The following is a 19,175-nucleotide window of genomic DNA, read 5'->3' on the forward strand; positions in this document are numbered from 1 at the left end:
GCTCATCTATCTATTTTCTCTAGATGTGAACCCTTTAACTGTATTAGAATGTGTATTTTGACTTCTTATTGCAACGTGGTGTTTAATATCATTCCTCCTTCTCCAGGGAGGCTTTTATATATACGTATATTTATATATACACACGCAAGCACACACATACACATTAAAAATGGTTTTGCTGTGGGGAAGAGGGCACTGAGTCCAAAAAGCTAGGTTTTATATATTTTATTCATAAAAACAGATTTGCAACAATTTATTAAAAATTGATCTCATGCAGTATAAGGTTATACAAGAAATTCTTCATTTACATTTTATTCTGGCAGTTCCAGTCTAGTTTAAAGCATTTGTGCACTAACATCATTGGAAAATGCCATTGGGGCACAGCCTCTTCATAAATTTACAGTACATTTTTGCTGCAGTATAAAAGAACAGAAACATTAAATAGCTATATTCACTTGGTTGGTCTTGTTATCTGCAGTAAAGTAAAAAAAAAAAAGTTATGGGAGAAACTACAGTATCATTGAGACAAAGAATGTACTGCATGGTTTAAACCTAATAAACGTCACACAGTCAGTATTCACGAAGTTACAGACACACACACACACTCACCTCCAATGGTCCGATACTTCTGATTTTTTTTTTCCTGCTAAATTGGAATAATATTTCTACAGAGACCTTTGTGTATACATTATATACAATATTGTAATTTGCTCTTTTTAAAAATTAACATTCCTTTTAAAATAAACCAGGCCCTGATGATATTAATAAAGCAAGAGAATACTGTCAACACACATTGAGTGACAACGTCAGTGTTTAGTGCTTAAACAGAGTAATGAGTTCTATTTTATCTGTGTTTATACTTACATGTTTTTGTTCTAAAAGCTACAGATATTTCCATAACCTCTCTTACTGTATGTGCCAAGTGAAATATTTTGTGATGCTCCTGATTGTAAGATTCAGATACATATTCATGTTGGTTTTGGCCACTATGGGTTGGTTTTTATTTTTAATGGAGATTTATGCTAGCTCATCAAAGCTGTGGTCAAGTCCCTCAGCTAATGAACCTCTTCAGCCGTGCTTCAGTCATTGCTGATTTATGAACCTTTGTAGAAATGTCATTACAAAGGATTGGTCTGAGGTGCACAGGCGTTGGTCAAAGAAAACTGAGAGCCCGGTGGGTGCTTCATGTGGGTTTTTCTCCCTGCTCTTAGCAAACAGCCCTGCCAGTGAGATGCCACATTTCCAGTCCCTCGGAAAAAGGAGCTGCATGTGTGTCTCACCTGTGCCTGAGGGTTTGGCTCCAGAGCTGGTCCAGATGGTATGCTGCTATCGGTCCTCCTAATTACTTTGGTTCAGGGGATGAAGCTAAAGTATAAAAACCGCAGGTTTTTTTCACAGTCCTTTTAGGATTCAGATAAAATATTCTATTGGTAAATTTGATTTGTCCTCTCCATTATCCACTACAACTGTCACACACGCAGGTACAAAGCAAACATAGTGTATATTCACATCTATGCGCTCTGCAGGCTTTGCCTGCAGCAGCAGAGTGCTGTGCCCTAAGCCCTCCCCCCCAAGTCCACTAGATTAATTTTATTGTAATTATGTGTGACATAATTCAAACAAACTATGAAAAACAATCCATCCTGTGACAATAAGACTTTACTACCCATCTGTCCTCAGCTTCCTGAGTTATCAGCCCTAGGACTTTTCCAGACAGTTTAGTACGTTATGGTTGGTGGTGTTTATTCTGAAATAGGTGCAGAAACTTTGCTAAAATAAAGCTGCAGATGGTCAGCAGTCACTACCACCATCCCTGGAGAAGGGTGAAGTGCTCTGCTTCCAACCAGCAGCTCTCCAGCTGGTGTCAACTCAGAGCTGGAGCTTCAGCCTCTGCTTGGGTTTCACGTACAGCTGCAAGTCAGAGGTGACCCTGCTCACAGCACTGCAGAGTCTCAATGACACCCGAGGAATCATTTCTCATAACCCTTCTTCCCTATCGAACACCGTCCCTGAAATGAAAACAAGCAAGACTAACCAGTGCAGAATGTTTCCAGCAATTTAACACAACTCTTGTAAAAATGAGTGTATCTATTTCAATAAATATGGTATAGCTCAACCATTGTATTTTCCTTACATGGATATAGTATAGAATTGCATGTTCTCAGCAGCCACATAAAGCTCAGTGACATTTGAATGGTTGGTTTTTTTTTTTTTTTTTTTTTTCCTAGTGTCTTTTTTGCAAGATCTGTATTTCCCAGCCTCCTTGTTGCCAGTAGAAATTCGGGAAGAAAGGTTTTTCAGTGACTTCTATGTGAAGAAATAAAAACTCCATGAATAAGGCTACAGATCAAACTCCTTGTGTCCTCCTTTGCCTTCCCACACGAGTTACACGGGCACTCCTGTGACGGCGGCCTCAGCGGTAGTTCCTCTGCAGTAAGAGCCAATGTTATATGCTTGTAGCAGAGTTCTAGGTCAGATGTTGAGTCCAGTCATTGAGTACTTAAAAGCAGTTCAGGAAGCACTGACCTCCCTTTCCTACAGCCCTGAAACCATGACTCGGAAGGAGGGCGGCACGTGCCTGTGCCGAGGACTGGCACTGGGGCTTACGCACGGGCTGGCACAGCTGGCATCAACTCCTCCTATGGATGGCAGGTAGGCATGGTGAAGGATGGGCAGCTGCAAGGACAGCCGACGCTGTATGCTGCGAGAGAGACAGAGAGAGAGCAGCATTAGCCAGGAGGACACTGTGATACGTTACATGCTTGGTACGTTTGCAGGCTGCTGCAAGGATACTTTCTGCGCCTGCCACTGGGAGAGAAAGGGTTAATGTCAAGGCTCTCTGCTGTTGAGCTGTGCCACCCTGGCCTTATTTCCCCTTGGGGACTTCTTCTGATGGGCTAGACCTGACAAAGGAATCTAAGGGTGTGTTCTCAGCATCCCACAACCTTCTCAAAATCCCAGGCACTTTCACCATAATTGTTAGACTGCTGATTTTGGAAAAAAGTTGAGTGTGCAATGAGGGCATATGGCTTAGCAAGCCGCCACTCCTTGCAAAGTGATCTATTGCATCCAGAGCCCCGGCTAACTGCAAAGACACGCACCAGGTCACAGGCTGAGTTTTGAGCCATGCATCACTTAGCACGAGGATGCTGGAATTAAGGATGGCGTTTTTGCAACTCCAGCTAAGGCAAACGCAGGTGCAAGGAGGGAGGGAGGGAGGGAGGGAGGGAGGGAGGGAGGGAGGGAGGGAGGGAGGGAGGGAGGGAGGGAGGGAGGGAGAAAAGGAGGAAGGGAGAAAAGGAAGGAAAGAAGGAGGGAGGAAGGGAGGAAAGGAGGGAGGGAATTTGGGCTGACAGCTTTTTCCAAGTAGCTCCTCTTTGCAACTTAGGTCTGTGCTTTTGAGGTGCTGAATGCTGTCGAGTTCCCACAGTCAGTGCTGTGGGACTGAGGAGCTGGCGCACTAAAAGCAGTCTAACCTACTACCTACACCAAAAGTCAGTATTTAGGAACCCATCATCCTGTATCCAGTTTTCCAAGCTGACTGACACAATCATAACTGGTGGGGCTTTGTTTTGGTTTCTGTGTTTTGTTTGTTTTAAAGGGACACTGAGCTGTGCTCAGATAGCCCAAGTAACCCTTCTCTGTGGAGAGGACAGGGCTATGAGACATGGGCTCTGCTACCCCCATGCTGTCGGTATACCGACACCTTAAATAAAGTCAAAATCCAGTTGAGGTTTACAGTGATTGAGAAGTTATACCAGGATTGCTTCTGTATTTGGAGACACTCACTCCTGAAACACGGAGAGATTTTTTAAATAAAAGACAGGTGTCAAAGTGACAGAACTGAACCGAAGACTGATTTTTTGATTCTTGACAAAAAATGCCCATACAAAGCATTGTATCAGTACAATAGAGCTTTAAATTTATATTTCCATGTTATCTGATATAATGATTACATACAGACAGACCTTTACAAGAAGTGTATGTTTGAAAGCTTGCCTTTGGACAGCCTTTCCAATTCAAACAATATTTAATTTTTTTTTTTTTTGCTTTGCGCTAGGAAGTGGAAACAGCTACCAAGACATCCATTGCACTGCTCTGGACCAAGCAGTATAGCTTTCAAATCCAAACAGAGAGAAATGTAATGCTGCTCCTCTTTAGTTTCTTTACTACAAACTAAGGCTTGTTTATAGAGAGATGTGGTGGAAATAGTTGCAGTCTGCCTAGCCGGAAAACTCACTTTTTTTTTTTTTTTTCCCCCAAACTCCCTTTAAAAGTTTGATGCAATATTAATGCACAGTGTTGATCACTGTAGTGCTGGCAATACATTCCTGGGACTAAACAAAATCCTTTCATTGTTATTTTGCTACTGTGCCCAACTCTTTCTGGTGCTATCAATGAAATCATGCCTCGTTCCCAAGGAGTGCAGAGGTGGCATGGCTCACTGCTTCCATGTGCTGAATCCTTATGAGCCCAATGCTGTGGATTGTCATTCTCTCTCTCATTGCAGGGTCAAACACAGACTTGCTCGCGCTTATTTTCCCACCAGTGGAAATGCTTACTTTGTTCAACTGTTACAGACTTCTCATTAAAGAGCTTTTTGAAGCTATTCCAAGAGAATCCAGTTGCATAATCAAGTGAATGGGATTTTTTTTCACCCATTTAAGTGTTAGCCATACCATGGACAAAGCATGTTTATTTGGCTATGCCAATGGTGGCTGCAGTGGGTGGCAAATTTTGCTTTAAGTATACTTAGAGTTTACTTTCACTTGAAAACTTGGTTCCTGGAACCAGGGCAGAGGACTGTAGCCTGGAGACTTGCACACAATGAAGAGTTCAGGCAAAACTCTTGGGGGGAAAACCAAACCAAAACAAAAAAAGTAACAAAATCCAAACAAAACTGCTATTTTCTCCTTAAGTGAAAGTAAATCTTGTACCTTGTCTCACTCTTTGTAGTGTTTTTTTTTCTCCGATATCAGTGGTTTTCCCTTCACCCCTGCTACATTTTGTCAACGCTTTTGGGGCAACCTCCTGTATTAATACAGGCTGAGCAATGAGTGGATTGAGAGCAGCCCTGCGGAGGAGGACTTCAGGGTATTAGCGGACGGAAAAGTGATTATGAGCCAGCAATGTGTGTCTTCAGCCCAGAAAGCCAACCACATCCTGGGCTGCATCAAGAGAAGTGTGGCCAGCAGGCCGAGGGAGAGGGTTCTGCCCCTCTGCTCTCATGAGACCCCACCTGGAGTGTCCAGCTCTGGGGCCCCAGAATAAGAAGGTCATGGACCTGGTGGGGTGGGTCCAGAGGAGGGCTACAAAAATGATCAGAGGGATGGAACATCTGTCCTATGTAGAAAGTCTGAGACAGTTGGGCTTGTTCTGCCTGGAGAAGTGAAGGCTCCAGCGAGACATTATTGTGGTCTTTCAGTACGTAAAGGGAGCTTATAAGAAAGATGGGAACAGACATTTTAGTAGGGCCTGTTGTGATAGGACAAGGGATAATGGTTTTAAACTAAAAGAGGATAGATTTAAACTAGAAAAAAGGAAGCAATTTTTTACAATGAGGGCGGTGAGACACTGGAACAGGTTGACCAGAGAGGCTGTAGATGCCCCATCCCTGGAAACATTCAAGGTCAGGTTGGATGGGACTCTGAGCAACCTGATCTAGTTGAAGACGTCCCTGCTTATTGCAGGGGGCTTGGACTGGATGACCTTTAAAGGTTCCTCCTAACCCAAACCATTCTATGGTTCTATTAATTTTTTTCAAGTTGTCCATACAATATAGATATGTAAAAGCATATATATGGTCAAGCACGTTGGAGAGGGAATGGTTACTATTAGTGGTTTTAGAGTCATAGACAACTGCTGAAGGAGATGGAAAGAAATGTGATGCCACACACAGAGCAGTCACTCATCAGGGTACTGTGTTAGAATACAGCATATATCCTCAGGTCTGTACAGAAAAGCTATTTATTAGGGATAAATAAAATAAAGTAAAAGCTTGACTTCCGATGTCAGTGCATGTGGGAACGCACGATGCTACAAAAGGGGCAGAGGCATTTGAAAAATATTTTAGTTCTGCTATAGAAAACCACTGATGAGATCCACTGGTAAGTGGGGGGACTGAAACAACTGCTGTGGCAGTCAAATACCTGAAGATCTACAGGAGTGTGTGAACTGTGTCTAAGCATTCAGGGATCATTTAAGTTGATTCTTCAGCCCTTTAATGTTGATTTTCAGCAACTGCTGAGAAGCTGGGGAACTTCTAAAAGACTAAAGCGAGATGTTGTACCAGCAAGTAAACTAACCATTCTAAATCCACCTTATTTTAATGACAGATTTGAGTAGGATCATAGATAGACTAATATGAACCACTGCCAGTGAAGAAACTGAATAACAGAGGCATGTTCATGCCAAGGCATGTGGCCGTAATGCAATAATCCAGTCATAACCAACTTTTTTTGATGAGACTTTTTGGTTACTAAAATTGACACAACTGGCTCCAGCAGAGTATTTGACTGTCATTTAAATATTGATGAAAGCAGACATTTAGCTCAAAAAAAAAAAAAAAAAAATCAAGGTGGTTTCTATTACAAGGGTATCACAGCGATTAGCTGTTTTGAAGGTTACAAAAATGACTGCATACAGGTGATAGTCAAATGTCATGTTTTAGTGGGGTCCTGCAGAAAACTGTCATCACCTTTACTCAGAGATCTGGAAGACAGTTACATATTGTTTTATTATACATATTGTTGCTGTTAAAATGAGAACAGTATAAATTTTAACAGTGCCAAAAACTAATTCACTGAATGCAGGTCACTGATGAGATGGGACCCGCAGGAATGGAAGTGCACAAGAAGAGTATCTTTCAGGATCATGGAAGATATCCCATTGAGTGCTTTTGTGTGGCCATGGTGTAGATAAGCTGACTGATGTGCTATTTGGATAAGTAAGCAGGACTGCTCAGCAGGAAAGAGTTGACTTTGCATGAGAAACACCCTGGCCTACTGGGAAACGAACCATTTTATATCTGTTCTAAACTGGTTCAGGCTGCTCTTTGGACCTGAGATGAACTGGCATGGTGCAGCTTCCACCCACATTGCTAAGCTTCCCCCATACAGGGTTTCTGAATACCAGGCTGTGCCTGAGCATTACCTGGGAAAGCACAAGTTGACACAACAGTGCTATGGGGTATGCTAATAAGCATCATGGGAAATCAGTGCAGGGCTTGAGCCTGTGCACCAGCACTGCTTTGTCTACTACACGAAGGGTTAATTTACACTGTGTAGCCAGTGTGAACAGAAGAGAAAGCAGCCAGCACCGACTTTTTGCTTCTCGTGTCTGATGGTCTGACTGGATATGACAAATTTTACGTGGTCCTATGGATACCATCCCAAGTCCTGCCCAGCAGGAAAGAGAGTAGGAGACAAAGGGAACGGTGAATCATCTATATTCATGCTCTAAGGTTGCTTTACAGTCGTACAGACTGCATTTTCCTTAGGCGCAAGGTTCTAAATCTGAGTCAAACACAAAACAAATGTTTTCACATGCTGATTGAGATGATATAAACATCAACCCATCAACAAATGTGAAGCAGCTTCCTGCACTACTGAGCCTGAAGCGCATGTGTACTGCTGTGTCTTCACTTTGGACACAACTGCAGAATATGGGATCACACTTTCAGTTAGTCAAATGTAGCACCAGTAGTAAGAAAAAATTTAAAAAAAGCCCAAATCAAATTATTTTCTGCATGCTGCAAGTACTTTTGTACTGGAAGATATCAGCACTCCTGGGTGCTGTCAGTAACAGGGAGCTGAGATGCTTCTTTTTGCTATAGCCATTAAAGAGTTAACATTTCTGCAGGCAAATTACTATCTTAACTCCTCCTTTCATAGGTTTGTGGCAAAAAGGAAATCTTTTTCAGACTAGAATCCTTGAGATTTGTGTTCCTGAATCAGAAATAGGTTCAGCAGACTGTGTGACTACCTCTCTATCACATGCCCTATTGTATGCAGTAAAATGAGTAAAATGAAAAAGGGACAAAATACAGCTGGTCTTTAACTTGTTTTTGTTGACAAAAATGATATATTTAATAACCACGGAAGGCCAGAAGTTCTGCCAGACAAGTTGAAAAAAACCCCATTGGTGTGGAAGGATATTCTTAATGAGCACAACGTCTGGAAAGAAGCAGTCTCTTGTCAAAAAGAGGGAATCACAAAATCCTAGTCCTGAAGATGGCTATACTTCTCCTCTCTGGCACTGTGCCTGGGTGGTATGGCTCTGTTACCCAAACTGCCAATGCAACCTCAGGGGAGACACTGACCCTTGAACCTGGCACAGTCACAGCTGTGCAAGTGCTGAATGACACTGTTCTGATGTAGCAGGACTTTATTAATTGTTTTCCATAAATGTCAGCGACTGTTCAGATTTGTACTGATCCACTCTTTAAGACCTTTTGGAAATCTCAGTCTTCTCATTGCTTACCACCAGCCCAGAGGAAGTTCTGTCATCACCAAATACTTCTATTTTTCTTTCTGTATTACATCTGTATTGGGACAACTGGATTATGTGAGTGTCTGTGTTTTTCTTAGCATCTCTCTTAATGTAAGGGGGCCATGTGCAGATGAGGCTGTGTTCACACTACATTATTTCTGTCAAATGGTGCTGGAAAAAGACAGACCTCTAATAGCTATGCATTAAAGCACTCTGCTGACCCCATAAAGTCACGAGAGCTTTCTCAGCCAGAGCCCTGCTTCTGTGAAATAACCAGGTATTTCAGCTACTGGGGGCTTTTTTTGGTGCATATGTGTGCATGTGGGTGTGGATTAGCTCCTGTGCAGGTTTGGGTTGGTTTTTTTTTTGAGAGCAAGGACAGAGTTAGAAATCCATGTATTTTCCTGCAGCAAGTAGTGCAGGGCCGTAACTGCTATCTGAAATCAGGTTTGCTGTCACTGATGTAACATGTGACTCAGACTAGTAATTTGTTTAATTTATTCTGGTTTTAAATAAGCTTTTAAGTTGCCCATGTACAAAACGGCAGTCTGACAGCTATTAGTTCAAATCCTGAAGGAGTGGTGCCTGTGTAACCAGGCTGCTGTGGGGAAATGGCTGATGCAAGGACAAACAAGTACGGCGCTTCTCCGAGCTCTGGCCCACAGCAGACCCTGCTGAGCTGGTAGAAGGTGGTGTGTGAGTTTAGTCTATACGTTCCTAGAAAAGAAAGCTAGTACCATAAGATTCTTTCCCCTCCATGAATCTAGAAAGTGCTTTGTGCCATCCTCTCCCTGTAGCCGCAGCATTGTTTCTACGGGAAACTACTTGGTAAAGACTTTTCTATGCCAAAACTCAGGTCCAGCTGCTATGGCAACGTTGAAAAGCCCTCAGACTGTTTTTATTTCTCAGCTTGCTTAAGATCAAAACAGAACAAAATGGCTATGTACACCATGAATGAACACTGGCTGGTGTGTGGAAGGATTTGGACTTTTGACAATAGTCATCACACATGCGTGCACATATGTACATCCTCTTTTCTCCTTAATATACATTGGTGGTTGGGCACATCTTGTTCTGTAACTCTCTACAGGAACTTTAGACATCATGTTATGGATGTTTCTGACAAGAGAAAAGAAGTATATTTGTTTGTCTTTGGGGATCTAGTGCCCCCAGTTTCCTCTAAATTTGGTGGGGATGGCGAGCTGGTGACAGGGAGGCATCTCAGTACAACCCTGCTGCCCGCTGGTACTTCAGAAGGTGCCATTCACATCTTCTGTTGCTGATGGCCCAGGCTCTCTCTGTAGCTGGGGCTGGCTGAAAGGGTTTACAGTGAAGGTCTTCCCATAAAAATGCATGAAAGAGAAATATGGGTTCTGATGAAATGTAATCATTTAAATTAACATCTTATCAGCAAAGCGGCTGGTGTCTAGGATGGAAGTTATGGCTGAAACAGTAGAAAGTTTGCATGCCCAAGCACATGTGTACCCAAGAGAGCAAGGTGTGCCTCTTTCTGTACCACTATGTAATAGTGTATACTTACTGTTCTGGAGAGTTGATGTCTTCTATAGGATCTTTGCTCGTTCTGGAAGGGTCTGATGAGCCCCACTGTGCTGGTGGATTTTGATCAAGATGATTTTTCAAAATGGCTTTCTCACCATCTGCATGGACAACACATTCAATTTTACTTTACTATGACTAAGTGACCATTTAAAAATAGTTTAATTTTAAATTTTTCAAGATGTTCATAATGCCACAAAGTAAACTCTTTCTGCCTATATTCCAATACAGTCTCAGGTTTCCCTGTCAGTCTTTGGTGCTCTTATGCTTTTGGTGATGTGCTCTGTCATAGGAACTACCATGAAGAAACAGACAAGGGACAAAACCTCTTTTGTCTTTCGTTTGCTTTCCCCACATTTAAAAGAAACCCCACAAACCAAACCTTGTTGCCCACCTCTATGTAGCCCTATCGTGGTCTCTCACCTAGTCTTGGGCTGTGCAAAAAATTAATGTAACTGCACCATCATACTATCTCACACTCAAAAATTGTTACATTTTCATATTAAAAACCCCTCTTATTTAAGTCTTTTCCTAGAAAAAATATTATCTCATTGATGTATAAAACCTTGGCACTCTTGCAATCACATAAGCAATTAAGTGCTGTCATTTAACTACCTGCTATCATTTAGCACAGAAATATGATTCATTATCAGTTGCACTGGTCCATAGGCTGTCTGCAGGAAGGACAGCTAATGGTTCCATTAAACTTTCTCCTGCCGTTCTCTTTTCTGCTTAGTGATAACATAGAAGATCATCATTTTCCCCACAGGTGACTTCATTTGATTCCCCTGGGTGTCCCGGGAGTCCCTGGCTAGCTGTGCTGAAGCCTGTGGCATTGGTCCCCCTGAGAAACATGGACAAACACAGCCATTTTATGAAGGCTGTCTTTGCTGGGGATCCTTTCTGTTCCTGCCTGCTTTTCCAAAGTCTCCTACCGTGTTAAGCCAAATAAAGTCAGATGGAAAACATCTGAGTAATGAGGACAATGCACAGTTTTCATAAATAATTACAGAGCAGCTCCAAATCTATCACCGGCAGTTCTTTGTCACACACACAGAGAAACAGTGATCGCTGCAGGCATTAAGGCAGCGTGGAAGAGGACTCGAAGGCAAATTCTTGAAAAGGACACTGGAGGATTTAAATGTAAAAATGGGTATGAGGGGGAAAAGCAGGAAAATAGGGAAGAGAAAATGAAAATAGCATGAAAAACCCAGTGCCTATTGAAAGCTTAATCTGCTTTTCTGTTCTACTAATGCTCAGAAGCCCCAAATAATGCTCAGGTCCCAGCATGCCAGGAATATATAAGTTATTGACGAGCAGCAGAAACAAAGAGTAAGGAAGGAAGCTGGAAGCAGAAACAGGAATGTTTTGAGGGCAAACTCCAACATGTATAATTGCCCTCCCAGCATGGTCATCCCTGGCATTATTTTGCAGCATTCACTTTCTGCTGTGAAAAATCTAAGAAGCAACTTGGAAAGAAGTGACTAGGGAGGATGCAAAAATGTGCAGACATGAGGATCGCTACAGCTCGGAAGAGCAGGAGAGATCTTTCACTTATGTTGCGTGGAAGAGAAGGGTCTGGGTGAGAAAGGAGGTGACTAGAACACATGAAGCTGCTTCTGTTGGGGCAAGAAAATGTCAGTAAAAGAGCTAAGGAATTTAGATGTAGGAAGAAGAGTGCTTAAAAGGAAGATATGACAGGATTCAGTGATGGTTTAGATGTGAAGGGAGGACAGCAAAAAGTCAAATCTGACAGTGGCTAAGACAAGCAATGAAGTCTATCATCTCAGGGCAGCCTGAAGTTTGCTGGAGTGGCATTTGCTGTCACAAGGGTTCAGGTTTTATTTTTCATTTATCGCATTTCTATGTATATTGAGCTTGACATTTGCATAAAAGCCTTGTGATGTCTATAAACAGACATGTAGAAAAGAACACTTTTTACTTCCATGATTAAAAACAACATTCAATCCTGAGCTGATCTAAGCTGACAATGAAAACTGCTGACTTTATGATATAGACCAAGGTTAAAATTTGAGTAATCCTTGTAATTAGGGATGGAAAAAGTCTATTATTTAACTATTTTAGGGTTCCAACTCCTTTGGCCAAGATAAGCAATCGAACCTTTTACAAAGCCACTGGAGATATATTTCTTCATCAAATGACTGGAATATGCAACTGTTGGGCTTCAGGAGTATGTGATTTCATATATTAAGCTGTCCTGTACACCCCTAAAGGAGTTTCTTGTGCTTTCAGTTGTGTGTGTGTGAGAGAGAGAAGGAGGTGGTCCCTGCCAAGAAGGTGGGGGATTTAGTTTAAAGTAGAGCAGAAATCATATATTCTCTGCCTACTCACCCCTCAACACCAACTGCCCATATATCACTGTGTGTTATTCTTAATAGACAGTTTTCTACCACTCTTGCAGATGACTCTCCCTTAATACACTGAATAAATGTCTGTATACAAGGTTACCATATACAAGTTTTAATGTATATGTATAAAATACAGACAAAATCCACATAAAACCGCCACAATGCTGAGATATTTTTCTTTTCCCTTTGATACTTTCAAAATATAAAAAAGTTGGGTAATTCTTATTTGTTAAGCTTTTTGGGAGGGGAGTTGTTGGATTTTTATTCTGCAGCTATGGAAACTAGAAAATCTTTCTTTTTTATTTCTTTTTTTTTTTTTTTTTTTTTTTTCATTTACCTTTCATTTAAATAATGAAGAGCAAGATTCTCACTTAGTCATATGCTTCCAGGAGCTGGAGCTTAAAGTAAAAACAATATTACCATATGCACTTAAGAAACTTAGGGATGGAGGAAACTGATTTTATACACGTGAACAACTGAAAGCAAATAAAGTAAGGGTAACGGTAAACATTTGAGTTCCCAGTTTCCCCTGAAAAGTGTCATACTTCTTGTAGTATTTCCCCATCTTTGCTTACTCTGTCCATTAAGTATTCCACTTGAAAAATGCCCTTCATTCTCAGGGTACTGTCTGCCACTGCAGATGCTACTGAATAAGTTGCAGAGGGATGATCTAACTACCTTCAAAATTGAATTTATATTAGCCAAAAGCACTTTCCAAGTAATTTTCACCTTCACAGACCTCAAACTGGAACTCAGAAGTCTGGATAAGTGATGCCCGAGCACTTTCCATTCACAAAATCATCAGGAAAAAAGACAAATAGATCTCAATGGCCTTGCACGACACTCACTGATGGATTCATAAGAAAATAAAACCTGCTGCCCAGTTGTCAGTGAGAGCCAGGTGACTTTAGCTCAGGACCTTTGCCTCCCTGCAGCAGAGAAACAACTTCCAATTACAAAGCTGTGAGCTGCAAGAGCACATCGGATGCTGGCTGCAGAGGGGCTCAGCGAGGAGGTGGCTGCTCCCAGCTGCTCGCCTCTCCCGCTGCCAAGGGTGAGGCTCACGTCAGACCTGCCGCACGTATAATCACTCCACAACCTGGTGCTGTCAAAATTACCTAGGCTGGCTTAAACGTGGCGTGCATTTTAACAACTCCTGCTCAGCTGCAAGCAGAAAACACCAGGTTACAGCCGCTGCTGAAAATTCTACCAAGATTTTAGAAACTGTATTTCTTTAACTAGAGGTTTGTTTTGTTGACTTTTGTACACTGCAGCTTTATTGAACACCTTCATCATTATGCTTCAGTGGCAATATTCCTCTGATGGGTTTCAATTTGATGGCAGAACTGCTGTTCACCCCACATCTTTCAATTCCACAGTTGCTTTCTTTCTGCTAGAAAGCATATTTTATGCCTCACAAAGAAGAAAGTGTGGTTTAATAATGACTTAGAAGAGCTGGCAGAGATAATCTTGCTGATTTACTAAAGAAGTCTGGAAATTTTAAAGCTAAATTTTTAAAATCTACTGTCATTTTTCACACTTCTGTTATTTGGACCATGAAACAAGACTAGCCAGTTTCTGCTTTTTATGTGAACAGGATGGAAAGAAAGTAAAACAAAAGGAAAAATTAAAATGAACACATCATCTGCTGGGTATATCAGAAAAAGTTCTCCTGAACTAAGCTCACGCCACCAGGCAGTCTAAAACATGACTTCTGATAATTCTGTTTTGAAAGGAAGATTTTTTTAAAAAAGAAAAGCCAGTAAGATTCTCCTCTGATTTACACTGCTTTAAATCAGAAGAAAGTCCCTTTACTACAGATTTATTTCTGTTCAAGGAAGCACAGGCAGTGAACCTCTGGCAGTTTGAACTCCCTGTTGAAATGGAAACAATCTCCAATTTCAGGACTGTAATCCATTTGTTGGGTTTCACAGAAACTAGTATACACACCTTTATGCATCTCTATATACAGAGCACATCATGAGGTATATCCTTTCTTTAAAACAGCATTTCTTTGAAGTCTTGTACACCTATTTCTGAAAGCCTTTCCTCTGAATCTGTGGTTTCAATCTCAAGGTTAATGCTTGACTCACACTAATTTCACAGAAGTAATCTCTCCCCTCTCTATCACAGATGAACTCTGTTTTGCTTCACATTTGCAAGAAACAGGCCTTTGAAATCTGTTTTTATTTGAGCTCCATTTACAGAGGGAAAAACTAACACTAGGAAACATTGGAGTGGGGTGACAACTGACAGTATGTAGGCATATCTGACATGCAAATGAATGCTCCCAGTCCATTTACAGCAATGAGTAAAGACTGTTTTCTGGCTCAGAACAGAAAAAGCTTTCTGAGCAAGCTAGGGTGCTTGCAGAGAGAGAACTTGCGAAAAGGGTTTGTGCATAAGTGGGGACTATTGCAAGGCTGTCTCTTACTTCTTATGTATTTTCCATAGGATGACTGTCATTCATTAATTTTCTTAATATGCTACTCTGAAAAGTACTGTCAAAGGCAGAAATAAATGGAGATTCTCCGGCATGATTTTTTCTGTGCTTGGGTTTATATGAAACTCTTGCAATCTAGGAATCATTCATGTAGAAATAATTTCATGTAATAAAATGTCAAACAGAAGTCAGATAGAGTAAGACTATAAGATTCCAAGTGTAGCAAAATTAGCCAACCCTCCCAAACTACGTGGTATCTTCCCTCTGTATTTTTCTCCTCAGTAACTTTTATCTCTGCAGGAACTTGCACGGTAGAAATAACTTCTACCTTCACGAAGTCTCTCCTGTTTTTGGCACACCACTGACATGGGTGCAGGGAGCCCTTTTGGGAAGCTCTGGTTTGTGCCCATGCCAGGTTATTTCTTCTCTGGAGCTGTGCGGCAGAACTTTCCTCTTTACACAGCATCACAGTTACAAGCATTTGTCCTCCTTTTTCTAAATGTTAGCCTCAAAAACTCAGCCGTGCCTCCACGCCCGGCTCTCCTGGCTGAACAGCACTGTCAGTTACAGGAACTGCCCAAGCCAAGCGTTGGTCTCACCCACAGCTGTTCCCTGCCTCAAACCCAGGCTGCAGCGCTGCTCCAGCAAGGTGACCACATCCGAAAAACGCCAGGGAGAACCTAAATGTTGTGCTGTGCACAGCGCCCAGGTTGCTAGCAGACACAGTGACTCAAAATCATCTGAGGAATGTAACAAATGACGTTAAGGGGATGCCTTTTAACTTCCCAGTGCCACAGTCCACATTGAGAACTGCTTGACCACACAAAGCTATCTAGCAGCACAGACAAAAGCCTGCGTTAAAAAAAAAAAAAAAAAAAACAATCAAACCATAAACAACAAATCACATTTTCCTAATTGCTTTTCTTACATAGCCAATTGCTGTAGATGTCTCAGGGACATTGCGCATTTGTGAACAAGAAATAAGCATCTTGGATAATATCTCTCTTTAAATGAGACATACTCAAATGTGCTGTAAAGGAGTCCCCATGCCAGCAAAGAGCTCCTGGGCTACACCAGGAGCTGTTGCTGTTAATAACTAACCAGGAATCTCAACGTTATGAAACTTTGCCTGAGTTCAGGCAGTTACAGGAGTTCACAGCTGTGTCTACCTCTTTTGGCTAAAGTAATTTAACTCTTGTATCCTAAATCCATATTTGATGTAAAAGAGGGTGGTAGTGAAGGAAGAACCAAATAATCTCATTTGGCACTTGGCTATGGGAGTTAGGAATTTTGGCTCAGAACAATTTTTACAGATCAGAAACCTACTGAACTATACTATGACATTAAAGTTTGATTACGACTTGTTTGAGATGCATTGTATAAGTCATGTGTTATTATCTGTTCTCTGAAGTGCAGTGCACTGAATTTATGCAGGCAATAGCAATGGAGATACACTACATGACATTCTCTATGTGAACTCCTTCAGAACAGCAAGGTATTTTATAAAGAAGATTGACATAAGATTCAACCATGTCCACAATGCAAATGTGGCAAATGATCTGCTATGATTTTTAGCTCCAAGTCAGCCGCTATTTTTAGCATCTCTCTTCACTGTTCTACTCCCTCTCTCTCAGCTCACTTTTTTTGCAAGGTCCAAGGTAGACACAAACCTTAAAAACAACATTGGACTGGCTTCTCCAATTGCACGGCAGAGGTGAGAGACATGGTCACTTCTAGGTGATGCTCATAAATTATTTACAATTCTGAAGATTCGCTCAAGTACCATCAGGGTTGCATAATTTCAAGGTTCTGTACTTCCTTTCACAGAAACTTACAGGTAATACATAGCTACAGAAAATATAGTTATGTCAGTCAGAGTTAGCTTTCCTGTAGCCATAAGGGCCAGAATTTTTAAGTACCATTATAGTGATGTCTGTTTGCATCTGCCCAGAAGCAGCAGTGACTCAGTAACATGAATCCTCCAAAGCCTTCTTATTTTGATTGGAATGTCAAATATAAATTAAGCACATTGATTGACTATTGGGGATGGATGCGGTGAGAGAAATAGAGAGGAGATTCAGACATGTAGCTAAAGGACAGAGAAATAGGGAAAGAGAGAAAACCAGAGGCAGAGGAAATGGAAATGGAGGGACAGAAAAAGGCTATCAAGGGTGTTGAACATGGTGGCTCAGAGCCTGAAAGTGTGAATATTTGTTGTCACTCAAGCCAGGATCATGATACTCCATTATACTCATGCTTGGGACATTTGCCACCAGGTGTGGGACCCGAGTCAAACACCTGCTGCAAATTGGGATCTAGGTCTTCCTCATTCCCCCAGTGAAGAGATGCTCTAACCAATTCAATACAAACACAGCCAAAGGAAAACATCATTCTTCCCCCCACCCCCTTTTCTGTGGAGCTTTATGCGGTAGGTTCATTCAGAAAACTGTCGAGCAACTTCAGTATGCAGAATATCTACCCTAAATCTGTATAATACATAGTTCCAAGCTACTATGCACATTAAGACTCTGTATTTACAGGTGATTTTAAATATGTAGCCTGCAGCAGAAATGCAGAAGTTGGGGAACTGTACTGGGAGATAATTAGGAACACAGAAAATCTTGGAGGATGCTGTTGAAAGCAGCAGTCAGGCATCGATGTCTTTTGTAGATATAGCCACAAATAAGTGCAAAAAGGTTATATTTTCTCCTTGATTTCGTTGCCAGCATCCTACTCCTAATAGAGTGCAACCTGCTGTGGGAAACATCCCATCCTAAATTTATACCCAGAGTATCTCTTGAGAATAATTTTTATTTCTCATACCCAAACTCAGATGGGCATTTGGCACAATGTAATGTATCTTTTTTGCTTGAAATATTATTCATGCTTTATCATTTTTCCTGGAGCATCTGACATGAGTGGAACATTCTATGTGTTCCTTTCAAACACTTGGTAAAACTGCCTCATCCCACTCACTGATGTTAGTTCTTGCTGCTGATCTCAGCCCAATAATCACACGCCTCCAGCAGCTATTTACGTTTTCCTTTTCCTCCTTTCCCCCCTTCTGTCTTTTAATTTTAAAAAGGACACTGGGAACTCTATGGAGCTCTTCCTTTTTTTTTTTTTTTTTTTTTCCCCTGCCACAAGTTACACAACCAAGTGTATACCCAGGCTAAAACAAAAGGAGCATGAAAAGTAACCTTATTCAACCAAAATTTCAATACACTTCAAAAGCATATGTGAACTGTTGCTGTTGTTCTAAAATTATTCTTCAACAACTATATTTACAGGAGTAGCTTCTGTTACACTTAATCAAGCTTATTCTGCCACATCAATAGGAAGCCTGAGCCTAGCATTGCAACAAACATGCAAGTCTACAACTTCTCAACACAGGGCAACTTGTTTTTCACATACTATAGTAATATTCAGCTGTACAAAATCATTTGCCAAAAGTCACAAAGTAGATCCGTTCTAGAGTCAGAAGTGGAGGCTGTGTGTCCTGGCTTCCACTTTACTGCACTATGCACCCGATCTTATTGCTTCCCAAAAGTGAAATAGCTTTAATGGAAGCAATCCTTTTGCATGTATTTCTTCAGGGAATGATGCAAGAGACACAGTAGAAACAACTTAGGAATATTACGGTCATCATGAAATCCTTTTTTAACAGTTCCTAGGGAAGAATTTTCATACATGAGTGCCTTCAATTATACACTTAGAGTCCAAATCAGCACTGAAATATTTACATGTTTCTCTTCTACGTGCTTGATAGCAGTGTCCAAAAGCAGCAGCTCAGACGTCCTACTCAGATGAGCACATATTAAACTGGACTTCCTACTGCTGAAGTCTGGCTCAATTAACTCTCACAAGATCTGAAGCATTCTGTGATTTTCTTTCCTCCATGCAGCACAGAAAACTTGACTTATGAACACAAGTTTGCTATTAAAAGTTTCCCACTTTACCATGTGCCTAATACACACAGGGCATACAACAGAAGAGATGCGTATAGAGAAATAACTACTCAGTGGGTACCATATAGCTTATTACATGAATCTGCAGGCTTTCTGTAATGCAAAATATATAAAGCTCTATCTTACCAAGGTCCGAATGCTCTAGAACCAATCCAATGAGATTGCTATTCAAAATCTTGGTGGGTTAAGCTACTAATAGATTTTACTAACTCTCACCTTTGCTGTCTGTAAAGTTCCGTATACTAAGAATGTCGTTAAGATCCTGATAGTGGTTCTGCTTAATGTATGTTGTTTTCTCAGGAGTGTCCTGAAGTTGCATTGTGACCTCTTCCAAGTCTTTGTCCAGCT

General features: G+C 41.2%; 1 protein-coding gene across 1 annotated transcript in view; it reads right to left on the bottom strand.

The window, feature by feature from the left end:
- Positions 1-213: 213 nt before the first annotated feature.
- Positions 214-19,175, bottom strand: part of GABBR2 (gamma-aminobutyric acid type B receptor subunit 2) — a 484,167-nt gene continuing 465,205 nt past the window's right edge. Inside the window, exons 17-19 of the mRNA XM_042798101.1 lie at positions 19,044-19,173; positions 10,031-10,148; positions 214-2,701 (exon numbers count right to left, since the gene is read on the bottom strand). Coding sequence (XP_042654035.1) covers positions 2,536-2,701; positions 10,031-10,148; positions 19,044-19,173 — 414 coding nt within the window. The 3' untranslated portion in view covers positions 214-2,535. The remainder of the gene's footprint in view (positions 2,702-10,030; positions 10,149-19,043; positions 19,174-19,175) is intronic.

The sequence above is a fragment of the Tyto alba genome, unplaced genomic scaffold, assembly GCF_018691265.1.
Source record: "Tyto alba isolate M040663 unplaced genomic scaffold, T.alba_DEE_v4.0 Super-Scaffold_27, whole genome shotgun sequence".
In the NCBI taxonomy this organism is placed as follows: Eukaryota; Metazoa; Chordata; class Aves; order Strigiformes; family Tytonidae; genus Tyto; species Tyto alba.